General features: G+C 37.2%; 1 protein-coding gene across 1 annotated transcript; it reads left to right on the plus strand.

Moving 5' to 3' along the window:
* The first annotated feature begins 900 nt into the window (after positions 1 to 900).
* LOC101981180 (olfactory receptor 12-like) lies at positions 901 to 1,827 on the plus strand. The gene has a single exon (XM_005371655.1). The coding sequence runs from the start codon at positions 901 to 903 to the stop codon at positions 1,825 to 1,827; it is 927 nt and encodes a 308-aa protein (XP_005371712.1).
* The last annotated feature ends 15,412 nt before the right edge of the window (positions 1,828 to 17,239 follow it).

Raw genomic sequence — 17,239 nt, forward strand, 5'->3', positions numbered from 1 at the left:
CAATCATGAAAATAAGATGTGATTATTCTGTCATATCTAAAAGGATCTAGTGTCACTGCAATAGCCCTCATAAGAACTAATAGAATAGACAAATACAAAATATAAAGCCTAAACTAGAGATGTTAGAAAGATAGTATACTAAGCCTTAAAAAGGAAAAGGGCAGCATACACACTACGGGCCACTGGGGCTCATTCTGTAGTCATCTCCTCAGAAAAAAAGGGGTTTTGTGTCTGAAACTTTTAAATTTAAGATAATATGTTATAGCAGACGTAAGAAATTAGATTTCAAGACACAGTACTCTGAATGAAATGATTTTGAATAGTACTTATTACTTGCAACATCGCTCAGCTTATATACATAGCAGTTCTTGTAATTCAGAACTGAATCAATAGTTATGTCTAATGTATCTTCATGTCTGTCTTTGTGCTTTCTTTTGTATTGCTGGGCATTAAACTTAGAAGCGTGGGGCTACTAGGTAAAATTTTACCGCTAAACCATATCTGTAGCCTTATCTTTGCAGTTTGATTTTTGAGACTTCTCCATATTTTTCTAGATTGAGAATAAAGTAAATAAATGATTTAAAATGCATCACAGTTTCAGTTCCTGTGTGGTTCTGGTGAGATGAGGGGAGCATAATATTGATGTATTCATAGAGGCTGATTATTTGTATACCAATACTTATTTATTTCCAATTCCTTTCTCCTGCAGCTGTATCTTTCCCTTTTTTCAAGGCATATTAAACACTGTAGATCAAGATTGTAAACAGAATAATTTTAATGACATACAGATGCCTATAATTTAATTTAATCTTGTAGGTGGTACACTATATTGAGTTTGCAAATCTTCACTTCCCTGTGTCTTCTCCTTCTCTTCCATCCTTCTGTGACTGTGATTATAGAATGACGAATTTTACACATGTCTCAGAGTTTGTTCTACTTGGATTCAAAGGGGGTCCTGGGACACAAACAGTGCTATTTTTGATTTTTTTAGTTTTGTATGTTATAGCAGTGGTGGGAAATTTTGGCATGATTATAATTATTAAGATGGATGCACACCTCCACACCCCAATGTATGCCTTCCTCCAAAGTCTTTCCTTTTTGGACATCTGCTATTCTTCCACAATTGCTCCTAGAGCTGTTATAAACTGCTTTAAACAGGACCACACAATATCTTTTGGTGGGTGTGCTACACAATTCTTTTTTTTATCTCTTTTTGGTACTACAGAAGCTTTTCTCCTGGCTGCCATGGCTTATGACCGCTTCATTGCCATCTGTAATCCTCTTCTATACTCTGTGAGTATGTCTCACTGGGTCTGTGGATTATTAGTGTTGGGGTCCTACTCATGGGGTGCAGTGAATGCTATCACTCAAACTACAATGACCTTCACTTTGTCCTTTTGTGGATCCAATGAAATCAATGACTTTTTCTGTGATGTCGTACCACTCTTAACCCTCTCATGTTCAGACACCTTTATAAACCAGCTGGTTCTTCTTGGTTTATGTGGTTTCATTATTGTCAGCACCTTCTTGACTGTTTTTGTTTCTTACATCTACATCATCTCAGCAATACTGAAGATCCGCACCGTGCAGGGACGCCAGAAAGCCTTCTCCACGTGTGCCTCCCACCTGACCGGTGTGTGCTTGTTCTTTGGTACTGTTTTCTTCATGTATGCACAGCCCAGTGCTGTTTCCTCCATGGAGCAGAGCAAAGTGGTGTCTATCTTCTATACTATTGTCATTCCTATGTTGAACCCCCTCATATACAGCCTGAGGAATAAAGATGTCAAGCAAGCTCTGATGAGAAGCCAACAGAAATTCTCCACCTGATTCTGTGGATGTAGGTTTCGCAAACTAACCTCGACTTTACTCCAGTTCAGTGCTACTCCCGTGGTTTATGCTGTACCAAGAGTTACTTTGTTAATTCCATTTAACAATAAATGAAATCAAGGCTGATGATAAATAAACTTTAAAGTGGAAGAATGGATAATTGAATTGGTATTTGTTTATTTTGCCTCATATACAGGAGCCGGATCATCAAACTTCATCATAAAAACTGTCAAACAATCAGAAAATATTTGAAAACAACTCATGAATTAGTAAAACATATCATTCCCAAAGGTGAAGAAAACCAAAATGCTTCAATATTTGCCTTAAAATATTTAGCAATGTGGTATTTTTCATATCAAAATTACTAATAAATTAGACAAATCCCCTTGATAAATTATTTTAAACAGTTTTTATGGAGTATAACCAACATCTATCAATTTATTCAATTTAATTATTAAAATATGTTGTGTTTTATCACATGTATATACTTGTATAATCACCACATAGTCAAGAAAAGAAACCTGTGCACTTTACCAAAAATTTCCTTAGGAAGCCTTTCTAATACTCTCTCCCTTTTCCTGTGAAAAAATGCATCACTCTGGATAACTACACAAGCTTGTTTTCCCTCAGGAATCACATAGAAGCATAGGAGAATTATGCCTCTCTTAATAACTACTTTAATATATATCTAACTTTAATTATTATCAATAGTTAATTATAATTATAATTCTTGGAAAAGATTTTATGGTGTGAATATACTGTATGAGGGGACTACATTTACTCACCATTCATGTATTCATAAATATTTGAGCTGTTTTTAGTTGGGGGCCATTACAAATACTGTGTGTGTGTGTGTGTGTGTGTGTGTGTGTGTGTGTGTGTGTGTGTGATATAAGCCTATGCTTTAATTTATTTGAAATAAATTCCTGGACTGTTAATGCATATTCTATGTTTTGAAAATTGTTGCAATTTTCCATTTTTAATAGTCCACATATTCAGTTTCTGTTTCAGAGTCACATTTTCATTAACATATGTTTTTCTCTCCATTTTTGATGTAATTATTTTGTTAAATTTATTTGGTGTCTCATTTTGATTTGAGTAGTGTCTGCTAAATTCCCAGTAGTGCCCAAAATATTTTCATGTGCTTACTTCCTTTCAGTATGTTTTTGTTTTGTGTTGTGCCTATTTAAATCTTATGCACACTTACCCACACTAGGGTGTTATTTTTTATTATTGAGATTTGAAGTACTTGTGTGTTTCAAATAGATATCTTTTATGAAATGTGAGTATTAAAAATATTTACTCAGGTGTAGCTTTCTATTTCATTATTTTAACAACTCCTCTTTAAGAATAGAAGTTAATTAAACTCAGTGTTCATGAATTAATTTGTTCATGTATTGGTTGTTCTTCCACTGTCTTATATGAGTGACCTTTGCTGCTGACATTGTGGTATATTCCTACACTCTAAGCACTCAGAAAGCTGAGGTAGGATGGTTATGAATTTGAGGGCAGGCTAGTTATACAGTCATATACTTTAAGGCCAGCTGGACTGAGACTGAAAAAGCATGGGATAAAACTGGACTCTCTGAACATGGCGAACAATGAGGGCTGATGAGAAGCCAAGGACAATGGCAAGGGGTTTTGATCCTACTTAATGTGCTGGCTTTGTGGGAGCCTAGCCAGTTTGGATGTTCACCTTCCAAGATATGGACGGAGGGGGAGGACCTAAGACTTACCACAGGGCAGAGCACCCTGACTGCTCTTTGGGCTGGAGAGGGAGGGGGAGAGGAGTGCGGGGAGGGGGAGAAGGGTGGGAGGAGGGGGAGGGAAATGGGAGGCTGGGAGGAGGCGGAAACTTGTTTTTTTTTCTTCCTTTTCTCCATAAAAAAAAAAAAACGACTGGGTATTGAAAAAAAATGAAATTAAAAAAAGATCTTTGCTCAATCCAAAATCACAAAAACTTTCTACTATCTTTTCAATAGACTTTATAGTTTCAAGTCCGTAGCTGTATCCAAGATAATTTTTACTTAATCTTATGGTTTATATTTAATTCAAATTTTTATCTTATGAACCTTACTCAAAGCTCTACTTTTCACATGACTTCAAGTGTTTCAGTGTTGGAGGAAGGCTGCTTGTTTGTCACAGCCACCTAGAAGGAAGCTGAGACATAATTCATAATTCCCTTTAGCTGTGCTGTTTATTAGAATGAAAGGGCTCAAGGTGGAAGGGAGAGCAATAGAAAGATAATACCATATACAGAGATCTAAACATGACAGGGTCTTAAACAGGAGAGGCTTCCCTTTAAAGTCTAGAAAGTGCTTCACAATAATGGGAACAAGAAAATAAAGAGAGATAGTCACATGAAAGTAATGGTGGGGAGGGGTGCAGAAGAGCTTCTTTAGCCAGTGCATCCCCTGAGAAAAATTCCTGAGCAATCTTTAGACCAAATCTAAAGAACATAGGAGAAATATAACATTTAAAAGCAAAGGTCCAGGTGAGGCAGAACACATCTCCCACTTTCCAAAAACCATTGGGTTTTCTTCCCAAACACAGAAATCCCGAATGAGTCTCCAAATTTTGGGGAAAGAATAATTCTTATTTCACATTAAGACCACTGAATGCTTAAGAGTTGCAAGTCAAATAGTTTATTCTATAATTCTGCAGGAAAAAATTGACTGGCATGCTGATTCGAACAAGACAGTAATATTTTTATATTTATATTAATAAAATTTAATTTTCAAATCCATTTACCTGCTAACCAAATTCCTTGTCTGGTGAGTTCTGGAAAATACATTCTTTCATGCTTCTCTAACATAGTCTCCATCCCAAATTACACATAGTCTTGGGCTTTAAATCACCTTGCTTTCCTGATACTGGACTCAGTTATGTAACTAATTATGACTTTTCAACCCTAATAGAAACTTAAAAAGTGATCGGGCAAGGAAGATCCAGGTGCTAAGCTAGGTAAGACAGGGACTTAGTACCTCCTGCCTATCCAGGATTCATTAATGATCTCTAAATGCCCCATAGTGAAAATGGACCATAATGATTTATTTCTTATATAATACATCCCTGCATTACCAGTCAGGGGACCTGTTAGCACGCCAGGAGTGGAGCAAGTCAGAAAATGCCATTGCTCAGACTTTTTTAAAACCCATAATCAATTCTTTTTCTTCAACTCTACTAGAGTAAGTTTTGATAACATAGACATTAAAAAAAAATTAGATTGAACAAGTGCACAATATGTTGCAATTTTACTGTATATATTATTTCTCTGAGAATATGAGTACTAGACATCATGAGATAGTACTAGAGTCAGCAGAGATATGAGTGATCTGGGTAATAATAAACTGTTTTATTCAGACTGCAGCATCAAGGGAAGATTGAAGAATTCGCATGAGAAGAACTGGGTTGTGTGGTGGGTGGTTTTAGAGACTAAGGATAATGAAGGAACCTTGAAATTCCTAAGTGGGGTTTTGTTGATCATAGTTGGCACTAAAAGAGGAAAGGATTGGGTTTTATTTTTTTTTACTTTTCCTTTTTTTCCCCTTGGGATTATAATATAATTATACCATTTCTCCCTTCCCCTTCCTCCCTCCAAACTTTTCTATATATCCTGCCTTACTCGTTCAAACTCATGGCCTTTTCCCCCTTAATGTGGCTACACACATGCACATAAAATATTCTTTTATATACCTGGCTTAGTTATTTGTTAGTTACTTGTATATGTATTTCAGGGATGAACATGTGGTAACAGGTAATAGATTGGTGTGTTCTTCTTTCAGAAAGACTATTTCTCTCACTTTCAGCATTTCTTTGTGTGGCAGACTTCTCGACCAGCCAGAAAGAACAACCACCACACAAGGATTCTTCTCAGATCACGCTTTAATTGGAGTGCCCATTGTCGAGGGAGAGCAGAAAGCAAAGGGGCCGAGAGCACTAAGGCAGCTGCTTATATAGGGAATTGGCACACGGGTCGCCCTGTGATTGGCTCCCATCATCAGCTGACACCAGACTGCATTGGGATAGGCCCAAGGACCCTTATCCACCGCGCATGCGGGAAGGGGGGGGGCACGCAGCTCCCAGAGGCATTGCCAAACATGGGGTTGTTTATTTCCAACAAGACAGGATGTTGGCGCCATCTTGTAATGACGATCCTGTCCGGCTTACTACATCTTTGTTTTCTGTAGTTCTTTGTATAGTATGAGGCACTATGGGCTTTCCTCTGTCCACTTTGGCATGTCTATTACTATTGACTTTATATGTTGATGAGACGTTATGGGTGTAGCTCCTGATGTTACTAAGAAAAACAGCTTCACAGCAAACTCCCTCATCCCCTGGCTCTTGCAGTCTTTTTACTCTCTCTTATGCAATGTTCAGGAATTGTTTTTTTTTACCTATATTCATTGTGACTTGGCTCCATAACTCAGTATTTTTGTGGCTGGAGCTTTCTACAATGGTCTCTATCTGTTGTAAAGAGAAGTTTCCTTGATGCATGACTATTTCACTTATCTGTGGATATAAGGACAAACATTTGGAGTGTGGTTAGGTATTACATTGGTTTAGTAAAGTGGTGGTTGTAAGTTCTCATCCAAGATCCATGACTCCATTAGCCCCGAGTTTCAGTGCCAGGCATAGATTTCCTATTGTTGAGCAGGTATTAAGTCCAGTTAGAGATCTATTGGTTATCACCAAGTTATGCATGGCACTACTGCATCTTTAGGATTGTCATTCTTTGCTGGTTATTGTTGGGGTTTGTAGAAGTCATAGCTGAGTAGAACTGTTGCGGTTTCTTTTTTCTTCTGTCCTTTGGAAGCTTGCATAGCATCTTCTGGTGCCATGAAAAATAGTCCTCAGGAAGGAGACATATAGTTCAGTTTCAGTAAGGTTTTTTTTAGCCTTGTATCTGAAGCACATGGTGTCTTCAGCAGTATGGATTTGCCCTCCACCTCTGGGGACTCAATCAAGGGACGACTTTAAACAATAACTTAAGAGAGCGCTTCTCTTTCCTAGTGTTGGGGATTTTGTTAGATGGTGTTTGGCTCTTGGAGAGAAGGTTGTCAGCCCAGATTTTTAAAAAAATCAATTATACTATTCATGTATATTCATAAGCAGACCTAACATGTCAGTAGTTAATAACATGATGCCTTATGGCTTTTTCAAACATACTCACTGTTATTTTATCCTTCTTCCTTCTTTTGTATTTATCTCTTTCCTTCTCCCCAATTAGAAATCTGCCTTTCTTATTTTCTTGATCTGATCACTTGTACCACACTATTCTTATCTACTTATCTTCAAATTTCATCATTTCATTTTCCTTTAGAGTTGAATAGTATTCCATAGTGTATGCTTTCCACATTTTCATTATAGCTACACATTGATTGAAGAACATTTTGGTGTTGAGGGAAATTTTTTGAATAATCTCTTTAATGTTTTGAGGAATCTGAATTAGAAGTTTTTTCCTCAGAGCTGAGCTTTTAGATGCAGTTTTCATGGACGATGTGAACAGAGGCTTTGCTTTGAAGTGCCAAGACATGGGTGCCAAGACATGCTGTTGGCAGGAGGGATCAGAGAGATGAAGTTGCTTTTGAAATTTGTGATGCGTTAGGTGGAAGAAAAAAAAATAAAGTTTGAAGATAGGTCAGCAGTTTGTGTCTTCAGGCTACGTGTTGCTCTTGGTAGAGAGAGGGGTGCCTGGAGACCTTTAGCCAGGGATATGGAGAAAGAGATTGGAAACAGGGAAGGGACTGATTGACCAATCAGCTATGAGAAAAGGGAATTCAGAGTATCTCGTAAATTTGTGAGGGCAGTTTCTTTTCAGTATTGAAAAGATGCATGCTACTAGTCATGAGTCTTAGAAAAAGGTTATCCAGTACCAGGACTTAAAGTCCACCTGGTGATCCCCTCTAGAATATCTAAATGTGGACACAGAATCATGGAGCCTTATTTGGGCCTGTCTGGAACAGGTCATGCCAAACAAATTTCAACTCTGAACAGTCTTTTTTTCTAGAAAGGGGCTGGAAGAAGGGCTCAGTTGCCCTGAAAGCAACGTATTGAGATAGTCGGTTATCTTAAGAGTGTATGCCCAGACCAAAGATAGAATCCCATTGGTGGGGTAGGGTGGGATTGAAAACACTTCTAAGTGGTTCTATGAAACAAAAGTCTGGAGAGTGAAAGAGAAGAAAGCAGGACAATTATTGAAAGTAAATGTATAAACAGAGCTTTTAAAGGCCAATGCACAGTGAAGAGAAAAAGAATAAAACAGTGCCGGCTAGAGAATTATTAATAGCTTACTTTTCCACTCTATACAAATTTTGAATAAAATGAGAGACAGCACTGGTAGTCAGTCTAGAAAGAAAGCTAAATCCAATTCATAATTCCCCTTAGCTTTGAGATTTATTAGAATAAAAGGGTCTCAAGACCATGGTATAGCCTTGCTGTGAGAGGAAGAGCATTAGACAGAAACAAGACAATCTATGGAGATCTGAACATGAGAGGCTTTAAAGTGAATGAAAGACTTTCTTTTTAAAAGTCTGCAGGAAAGGACTGGCAAGGAGAAAGCTGAAAAGCCTCTTCCGAGGAGCCTTCAGAGTATCTCCCTAAGCAAACTCCCCCTGAGGAATCTTCAGGCAAAATCCCCCAGAAAAAGGAAAATATGACTGTTTGAAGTCTTTTATAGATGGTAGTGAGTTTTATATCACATGATTTAGTTCAACATAATATTTCTTCATCCAAGCTAGTTAGCTCTGTAGACCTATGGCGCAACTAACACAAAATAATGTATCATGTATTTTGAAATGGGTTAATGTGCATTTTAAATGTATTCATTTAAAATACCTACCTAGCTATGCAAGGTAATTGATATGTTAATGAGTATGTACTTTTTATCTCTTTATTGTTTAAATGAACTTGACAGAAATTTAAGCATGTTGTTGATTATCATTGGTAAAAAAGGTACTCTTGATTTATTTATAACCCTAGATAGAATTTTAACACTTTTCCATTTAACATGGTGTCAGTTGTCAGTTTTTCTATTTAGTTCTTTTATATTGAGACACTTTCTTTCTATGCTGCTTCCATAATTCCCTTCTAAACTGTTGTTTTATTCAAAGTTATCAAATTTTGTCAAATCCTTCCCAGAATTGATTGTAATGATAAAGTGTTTTTTCGTTTTGTCAATTTGGTATAACATATTGATTGATTTTCATAGATTGTGCCATGTTTGTATTACTTGTATAAATTTAACCTGTGCTAGAGTGTAATTCTAAATTGAGCTATCAAAATCAATTTTCTTATATTTCATTTAGAATGTTTTCATTAATATTGCTTGGTGGTACTTCTCTGTGCTTCTTTTGTCTTTGGTTATGATTGTGATGTAATGACTAATCTCTTAAGCCTTTTAATAGAGACTGAGAAAGATGTTTATTCTTGAATTATTTGGTAGAATTCTATAATGAAGTAACAATCCTACTTTTTAGAGCATTTTCAAAAAAACTACTCATTATGAAAAACTAAATTCTTAATACTTTTAGTGTTACTTGAAAAATTTCAGACATTAAGATAAAACAGAATTTTGGAGATCAGACCTTTGTCTTATGTGGGGTTGGTGAAGATCTTCTCTCATTCAGTAGCTTGCTTTTTTGTCTTAACGACTGTGTCCTTTGCTTTATAGAAGTTTCTCAGTTTCAGGAGGTCCCATTTATTCATTGTTGCTCTTATTTTCTGTGTTACTGGGGTTATACATAGGAAGTGGTCTCCTGTGCCCATGTATTGAAGGCTATTTCCCACTTTCTCTTCTATCAGGTTCAGTGTGGTCAGATTTATATTGAGGTCTTTAATCCATTTGGATTTGAGCTTTTTGCATGGTGATAGATATGGATCTATTTTCATTCTTCTACAGGTTGACATCCAGTTATGCCCACACCATTTGTTAGAGATGCTTTCTTTCTTACATTGCATAATTTTATCTTCTTTGTCAAAAATCAGGTGTTCAAAGGTTTGTGGATTAATATTAAAGGCCTTCAATTTGATTCCCTTGGTCAATGTCTCTGTTTTTATGTCAATACCAAGCTGTTTTTATTACTGTAGCTCTGTAATAGAGTTTGATGTCAGGGATGGAAATATCTCTGGAAGTTTCTTTATTGTATAGGATTGTTTTGATTATCCTGGGTTTTTTGTTTTTCCAAATAAAATTGATTATTGTTCTCTCAAGATCTGTGAAGAATTTTGTTGGGATTTTGATGGGGATTGCATTGAATCTATAGATTGCTTTTGGTAGAATTGCCATTTTTACTATGTTGATCCTACCAATCCAAGAGCAAGGAAGATCCTTCCATTTTCTGGTATCCTCTTCAATATCTTTCTTCAAAGACTTAAAGTTCTTGTCAAACAGATCTTTCACTTCCTTGGTTAGGGTTACCCCAAGATACTTTATGCTATGTGTGGCTATCATGAAAAGTGATGTTTCTCTGATTTCCCTCTCCACTTCTTTATCTTTTGTGTATAGGAGGGCTACTGATTATTTTGAGTTGATCTTGTATTCTGCCACATCACTGAAGGTATTTATCAGCTATAGGAGTAAAGAATTCAAGAAACTAGACATTAAAATTCTAAATAACCCAATTTAAAAAATGGTGTACTGTACAGAATAGAGAATTCTCAACACAAGAATTTCAAATGGCCAAAAGATATTTAAGGGCATGTTCAATTTCCTTAGCTATCAGGGAAATGCAAATCAAAACAACTTTGAGATACCATCTTACACCTGTCAGAATGGCTAAAATCAAAAACACCAATGATAGAGGTCCTAGAGAGGATGTGGAGTAAGGAGAACACTTATTCATTGCTGGTGGGAATGCAAATTTGTGCAACCACTTTGGAAATCAGTGCGGTGGTTTCTTAGAAAATTGGGAGTCAACCTACCTCAGGATCCAGCAATACCACTCTTGGGAATATACTGAAGAGATGCCCAAACATACTACAAAAGCATTTGTTCAACTATGTTCATAGCAGCATTATTTGTAATAGCCAGGACCTGGAAACAACCTAGATGCCCCTCAGTGGAAGAATGGATAAAGAACGTGTGGCACATCTACACTTTAGAGTACTACTCAGAGGTAACAAACAATGACATCTTGAATTTTTTTTTTTTGCTTTTTCAAGACAGGGTTTCTCTGTGGCTTTGGAGCCTGTCGTGGAACTAGCTCTGTAGACCAGGCTGGTCTCGAACTCACAGAGATCCACCTGCCTCTGCCTCCCGAGTGCTGGGATTAAAGGCGTGCACCACTATCGCCCAGCCGACATCTTGAATTTTTCATGCAAATGGATGGAAATAGAAAACCCTATCCTGAGTGAGATAACCTAGACCCCAAAATATGAATGTCATATTTACTCACTCATTAGTGGATTCTAGCCATAAACAAAGGACATTGAGCCTATAGTTCACAGTTCACAATCCTAGAGAAGCTAAGTAATAAGGTGAACTGAAAGAAAAATATTTATGCATCCTCCTTGAAATTGGAAGCAGACAAGATCTCCAGGCAAAAGTTGGGAGCATGGGGATTGGGGGTAGGGAGAAGGGGAGAGGGGGAAAGAGAAGGGAGAAGGGGAGGGTTGGGGAGATTTTGGGGAAGTGGGATGGTTGAGATGGAGGAAGTACGATATGGGAGCACGGAAGAAGATATCTTAATTGAGGGAGCCATTTTGGGGTTGGCAAGAGGCTTGGCTCTGGAGGGTTTCCCAGGAGTCCACAGGGATGACCCCAGTTAGGACCCTGGGCAGTGGAGGAGAGGGTGATTGAACTGGCCTTTTCCTGTAGTCAGACTGATGACTATCTTGAATATCACCATAGAACCCTCATCCGGCGACTGATGGAGATAGAGATAGAGACCCACATTGGAGCACTGGACTCAACTCCCAAGGTCCAGCTGAAGAGCGGAAAGAGGGAGAACATGACCAAGGAAGTAAGACCACGAGGGGTTGGTCCACCCACTGAGGCAGTGTGCCTGATCTAATAAGAGCTCACCAAATCCAGCTGGACTGGGACTGAACAAGCATGGGATCAAACTGTACCCTCTGAATGTGGCTGACAATTAGGGCAGACTGAGAAGCCAATGATAATGGCACTGGGATTTGTTTTTACTGCATGTACTGGCTTTTTGGGATCCTATTCTATTTGGATGCATACCTTCCTAAACCTGGATGGAGAGGGGAGGGCTTTGGACTTCCCACAGGGCTGGGTACCCTGCCCTCTCTTGGGACTGGAGGGGGAGAGGAAAGGGTGAGTGGGGGAGTCGGAGAGAAGTGGGAGGAGGGGAGGAAGTGAAAATCTTGATTGTTATTATTTATAAATTAATAAAAAAAGAAATTAAAAAAGATAATACAGAATTACCTAGTGGAAACACTAATGGTTCTTCCTTTTTATGCAATAAAATATGTTTTTGCTTCTAACTTTACAAAGAATATGGTAGTGTTTAACTGCCCCTTTCCTTTTTCCTTGGTGAATTTCTCCTACATTGTATTAAAATAAATTTTCTCAGTTCCACAGTGACATTCACTTATTACCCTCTTCTTTTCCCAAGAGATTCTCATTTCATCAGATATATGCCTGTAGCATAATAAGACTATGATTTATATTTGATAGGGCACCCAGAAGACAGAACTTTAAGATGAGCTCCAGGTGATAATGGTCATCTTGTTAGCTTAACGAGTCCCATGACTATTCTTCAAGTGGTTGATTTACAAAATGTTTCACAATATTCTAAGACCTTACCTCATTATTTCAGGGAGTAATTCTTAAATACTTTTTTCTTTTAACATCACTGTCCTATGCAGTGTTTTATCTATGCCTAGTAGTAGTGGAGATGTAGCCTTTGAATATGTGTTGTCTATATTTTAGAACTGCTGTACAGTACTTTCAGGTTAGGGTTTAGGGTTAGGGTTAGAAGACCACAGGGTAATGCAAGGACATTATAAACAAAGTTCACAGCAGCCTTGGGACTGATAACCACAGCCCCATGTGTAGAAAGAGGTGGGTTCTTGGATCTGAAGCCATTCTTTCCCAAAGACCCTGGCCCCAGACCTTTACCAGCTCTGCTAAGAAATTTCCTTGTTTTAGAGATGGAGCTTTATTTATTTCTCAAAACATCAGGACCTTAGAGAAACTTTCCAAAGCCTATGCAGGTTGCCAAACTCAAAGGGGCTTAGTTTCAGGTGTCTTCTAGAAGTTCAGCACTTCAAATTTGACATTCAGTTGTAAGATTCATTTGGAGTTAATTTTGTGGAGGTTGTAAATGGCATCTCATACACTTGGTAACACTCCACTACTAAGCTACAATGTAGGAGAGTATAATTGATGATACAAAAGATTTACTAATGATTAGGAGACAGTAACACAAATAGAATTTAGCAAAGAGAGGGCTGCCTCTAAAATAATCCAAAGATAAGTATTATGTTAATCAGGGCTGTCAGAGACTATGATGCTAGAATGCAAATATTCTCACTATTTATGTATACTGTTATTGGTCACATGCCTGTAATAAAAACAGTTAATGGGATGCTCATCCATGGAGATGATAGAGAGACCCTCTGTGTAAAGATCTCTCTATAGTAAGCTAGGGCACCATAATTTTAAGAGGGATATTTTAGTTGTGTTGTACTGGAGGCTGTACACATCAGTTAACCCAGCCCTGGCCAAAGTACGAGAAGGAAAACTCCAATCCAAGGAATTTAAATTACATCCACAAAAACATAGATAATAGATGATCTCACTGCAGCAAATCCCAAAGAAGGGAAAAACACACACAATAACATCACCAACAATGAAAACTTAAATAACTGGAACACTGCTCATTAAAATCCCTTAATATAAATGGACTCAATTCACCTATAAAAAGACACAGGTTAACAGATTGGATATGAAAACAGAATCCATCCTTCTGCTGCATACAAGAAATACACCTCAGCCTCAAAGACAGACATCACTTCAGAGTAAAGGGTTGGGAAAAAATTCCCAGTCAAATGGACCTAAGAAACAAGCTGATGTAGATATCCTAATATCTAACAAAATAGCTTCAAACTAAAATCAATCAAAGGAGGCAAAGAAGGACATTTCATATTAGTCACAGGAAAAATCCATCAGGAGAAAATCTTAATACTGAAATCTCTACCCTAAATACAAGGGCACCCGCATATGTAAAAGGAACACTACTAAAACTTCAATCACACATTAAACACCACATACTAATAGTGAGAGACTTCAACACCCCACTCTCACCACTGGGCAGGTCTGTCAGACAGAAAATTAACAGAGAAATAAGGGAACTAACAGATGTTATGACTCAAATGGACATAAAAGACATCTATAGAACATTCCATCCAAACATAAAGGAATATACCTTCTTCTCAGCAACTCATGGAACCTTCTCAAAAAGTGATTACATACTAGGTAGCAAAGCAAACCTTCACAAATACAAAAAAATTGGAATAGCCCCATGTATCTTATCAGATCACCATGGATTAAAATTAGAATCCAACAGCAACACTATTTTCATAAAGCCCACAAACACATGGAAATTAAATAATGCTCATCATCAATGGGCCAAGAAAGAAATAAAGGAAGAAATTAAAGAGTTCCTAAAATTCAGTGAAAATGGCTACACGATATACCCAAATTTATGGGACACAATGAAAGCAGTATTAAGAGTAAAGATTATAGCACCAATTGCTTACATAAAGAAGCTTTAAAAATCTCACACTAGTGAGTTAGCAGAACATCTGAAAACTCTAGAAAAAAAGAAGCAAACTCACCCAGAATGACTAGATGGCAGGAAATAATCAAATTGAGAACTGAAATCAACAAAATAGAAACAAAGAAAACAATACTAAGAATGAGACAGAGAGTTGATTCTTTGAAAAAAAAAAAACTCAACAAATTAGAGAAACCTTTATCCAAACTAACCAAAAGGCATAGACAACATATCTAAATTAACAAAATCAGAAATGAAAAGGGGGAAATAACAACAGACATGGAGGAAATCCAGAGAGTCATTAGGTCATATTTCGAAAACCTGTACTCCACAGAATTGGAAAACTTAAAGGAATTGGACAATTTTCTGGATAAATACCACTTACCAAAATTAAAATCAAGATCAGATAAGCAAATTAAATAGAATCATAATTACTAAAGAAGCAGAAACAGTCATCAAAAGTCTCCCAACTGAAAAAAGTCCAGGATCACGTGGTTTCAGCACAGGAAGCTACAAAATTTTCAAAGAACCAATACCAATGCTCCTCAAATCGTTCCACACAATAGAAACAGAAGAAACATTGCCAAACTCTTTTTATGAGGCTACAATTACCCTGATACCCAAACCAGAGACATTACTAAGAAAGAGAATTACAGACCAATCTCACTTATGAACATTGATGCAAAAATACTCAATAAAATACCGTCAAATCAAATCCAAAAAGACATCAGAAAAATCATCCACCATGACCAAGTTGGCTTCATGCTAGAGATGCAGGGATGGTTCAACATACAAAAATCTGTCAATGTACTCCACCATATAAACAAACTGAAAAAAAAAGCACATGATCATCTCATTAGATGCTTAAAAAGGCTTTGATGAAATGCATTTCTTCATGATAAAGGTATTGGAGATATCAGGGGATACAAGGAACATATCTACATATAATAAAGGCAATATATAGCAAGCCAACAGAGCCATCATCAAACTAAATTGAGAGAAACTCAAAGCGATCCACTGAAATCAGAATCAAGATAAAGTTGCTCACTCACTCCATATCTATTCAATATAGTTCTTGAGGTTCTAGCTAGAGCAAAAGACAACAAAGGAGATGAAGGGGATATAAATCATAAAAAGAGGCCAAAGTCTCACTATTTGCTAATAATATAATAGTTTACATGAGTAGCCCTGAAAATTCTACCAAGGAACTTCTACAACTCATAAACAGGATTAACTAAAAAAAAATCAATAGTTCTCCTGTACTCAGATGAAAAAGGGCTGAGAAAGAAATCAGAGAAACATCTCCCTTCACAATAGCCACAAATAACATAAAGTATCTTGGGTAACACTAACCAAACAAGTGGAAGACCTGTATGAGAAGAGCTTCAAATCTTTGAAGAAAGAAATTGAAGAAGGCACCAGAAAAAGGAAAGATCTCCCATGCTCTCTTGGGTAGGTAGAATTAACATGGTAAAAATGACAATCTTAACAAAAGCAATCTACAGATTCAATGCAATGCTCATCAAAATCCCAGCAAAATTCTTCACAGTCCTCAATAGAACAATACCTAATTTCATATGGAAAAACAAAAAACTCAGGACAGTTAAAAAAATCCTATAAATCCGGGCGGTGGTGGCGCACACCTTTAATCCCAGCACTCGGGAGGCAGAGGCAGGCAGATCTCTGTGAGTTCGAGACCAGCCTGGTCTACAAGAGCTAGTTCCAGGACAGGCTCCAAAACCACAGAGAAACCCTGTCTCGAAAAAAACCAAAAAAAAAAAAAAAAAAGTCCTATAAAATAAAGGAACTTGTGAAGGCATCACAATCCCTGACTTCAAACTCTACTACAGAGCTACAGTACTGAAAACAGCCTGGTACTGGCATAAAAACAGACAAGAGGACCAATGGAACCAAATTGAAGGCTCAGATATCAATCCGTCCCCCTACAAACACCTGATTTTTAACAAGGAGGCAAAAAATATAAAATGGAAAAAAGAAAGCATATTCAACAAATGGTGCTGGCATAACTGGCTATCAACACATAGAAAAATGAAAACAGATCTATATCTATCACCATGCACAAAACTCAAGTCCAAATAGATCAAAGACCTCAACATAAAACCAACCATACTGAATCTCATAGAAAAGAACGTAGTAAGTGCACTTGAATGCATTGGCACAGGAGAACACTTCCTAAATATAACTCCATTAGCACAGACACTGAGAGAAACAATTAATAAATGAGATCTCCTGAAACTCAGAAGCTTCTGTAAAGCAAAGGACATGGTCAACAAGACAAAAATGGCAGTCTACAGCATGGGAAAGATCTTTACCAACCCCATATCAGACAGAGTGCTGATCTCCAAAATATACAAAGAACTCAAGAAATTGGTCACCAAAAGAACAAATAATCCTATAAAAAAGATGGAGTACAGACCTAAACAGAGAACTCTCAACAGAGGAATCTAAAATGGCTGAAAGACACTTAATGTTCAACATCCTGAGTCATCAGATAAATGCAAATCCAAACAACTCTGAGATTCCATCTTACACCTGTAAGAATGGCCAAGATCAAAAACACTGATGACAACTTATGCTGGAGAGGATGTGGGGAAAAAGGAACACTTCTGCATTGCTGATGGGAATGCAAGCTGGAACAACCCCTT

The sequence above is a fragment of the Microtus ochrogaster genome, unplaced genomic scaffold (genome assembly GCF_000317375.1).
Source record: "Microtus ochrogaster isolate Prairie Vole_2 unplaced genomic scaffold, MicOch1.0 UNK118, whole genome shotgun sequence".
NCBI classification, from domain to species: domain Eukaryota; kingdom Metazoa; phylum Chordata; class Mammalia; order Rodentia; family Cricetidae; genus Microtus; species Microtus ochrogaster.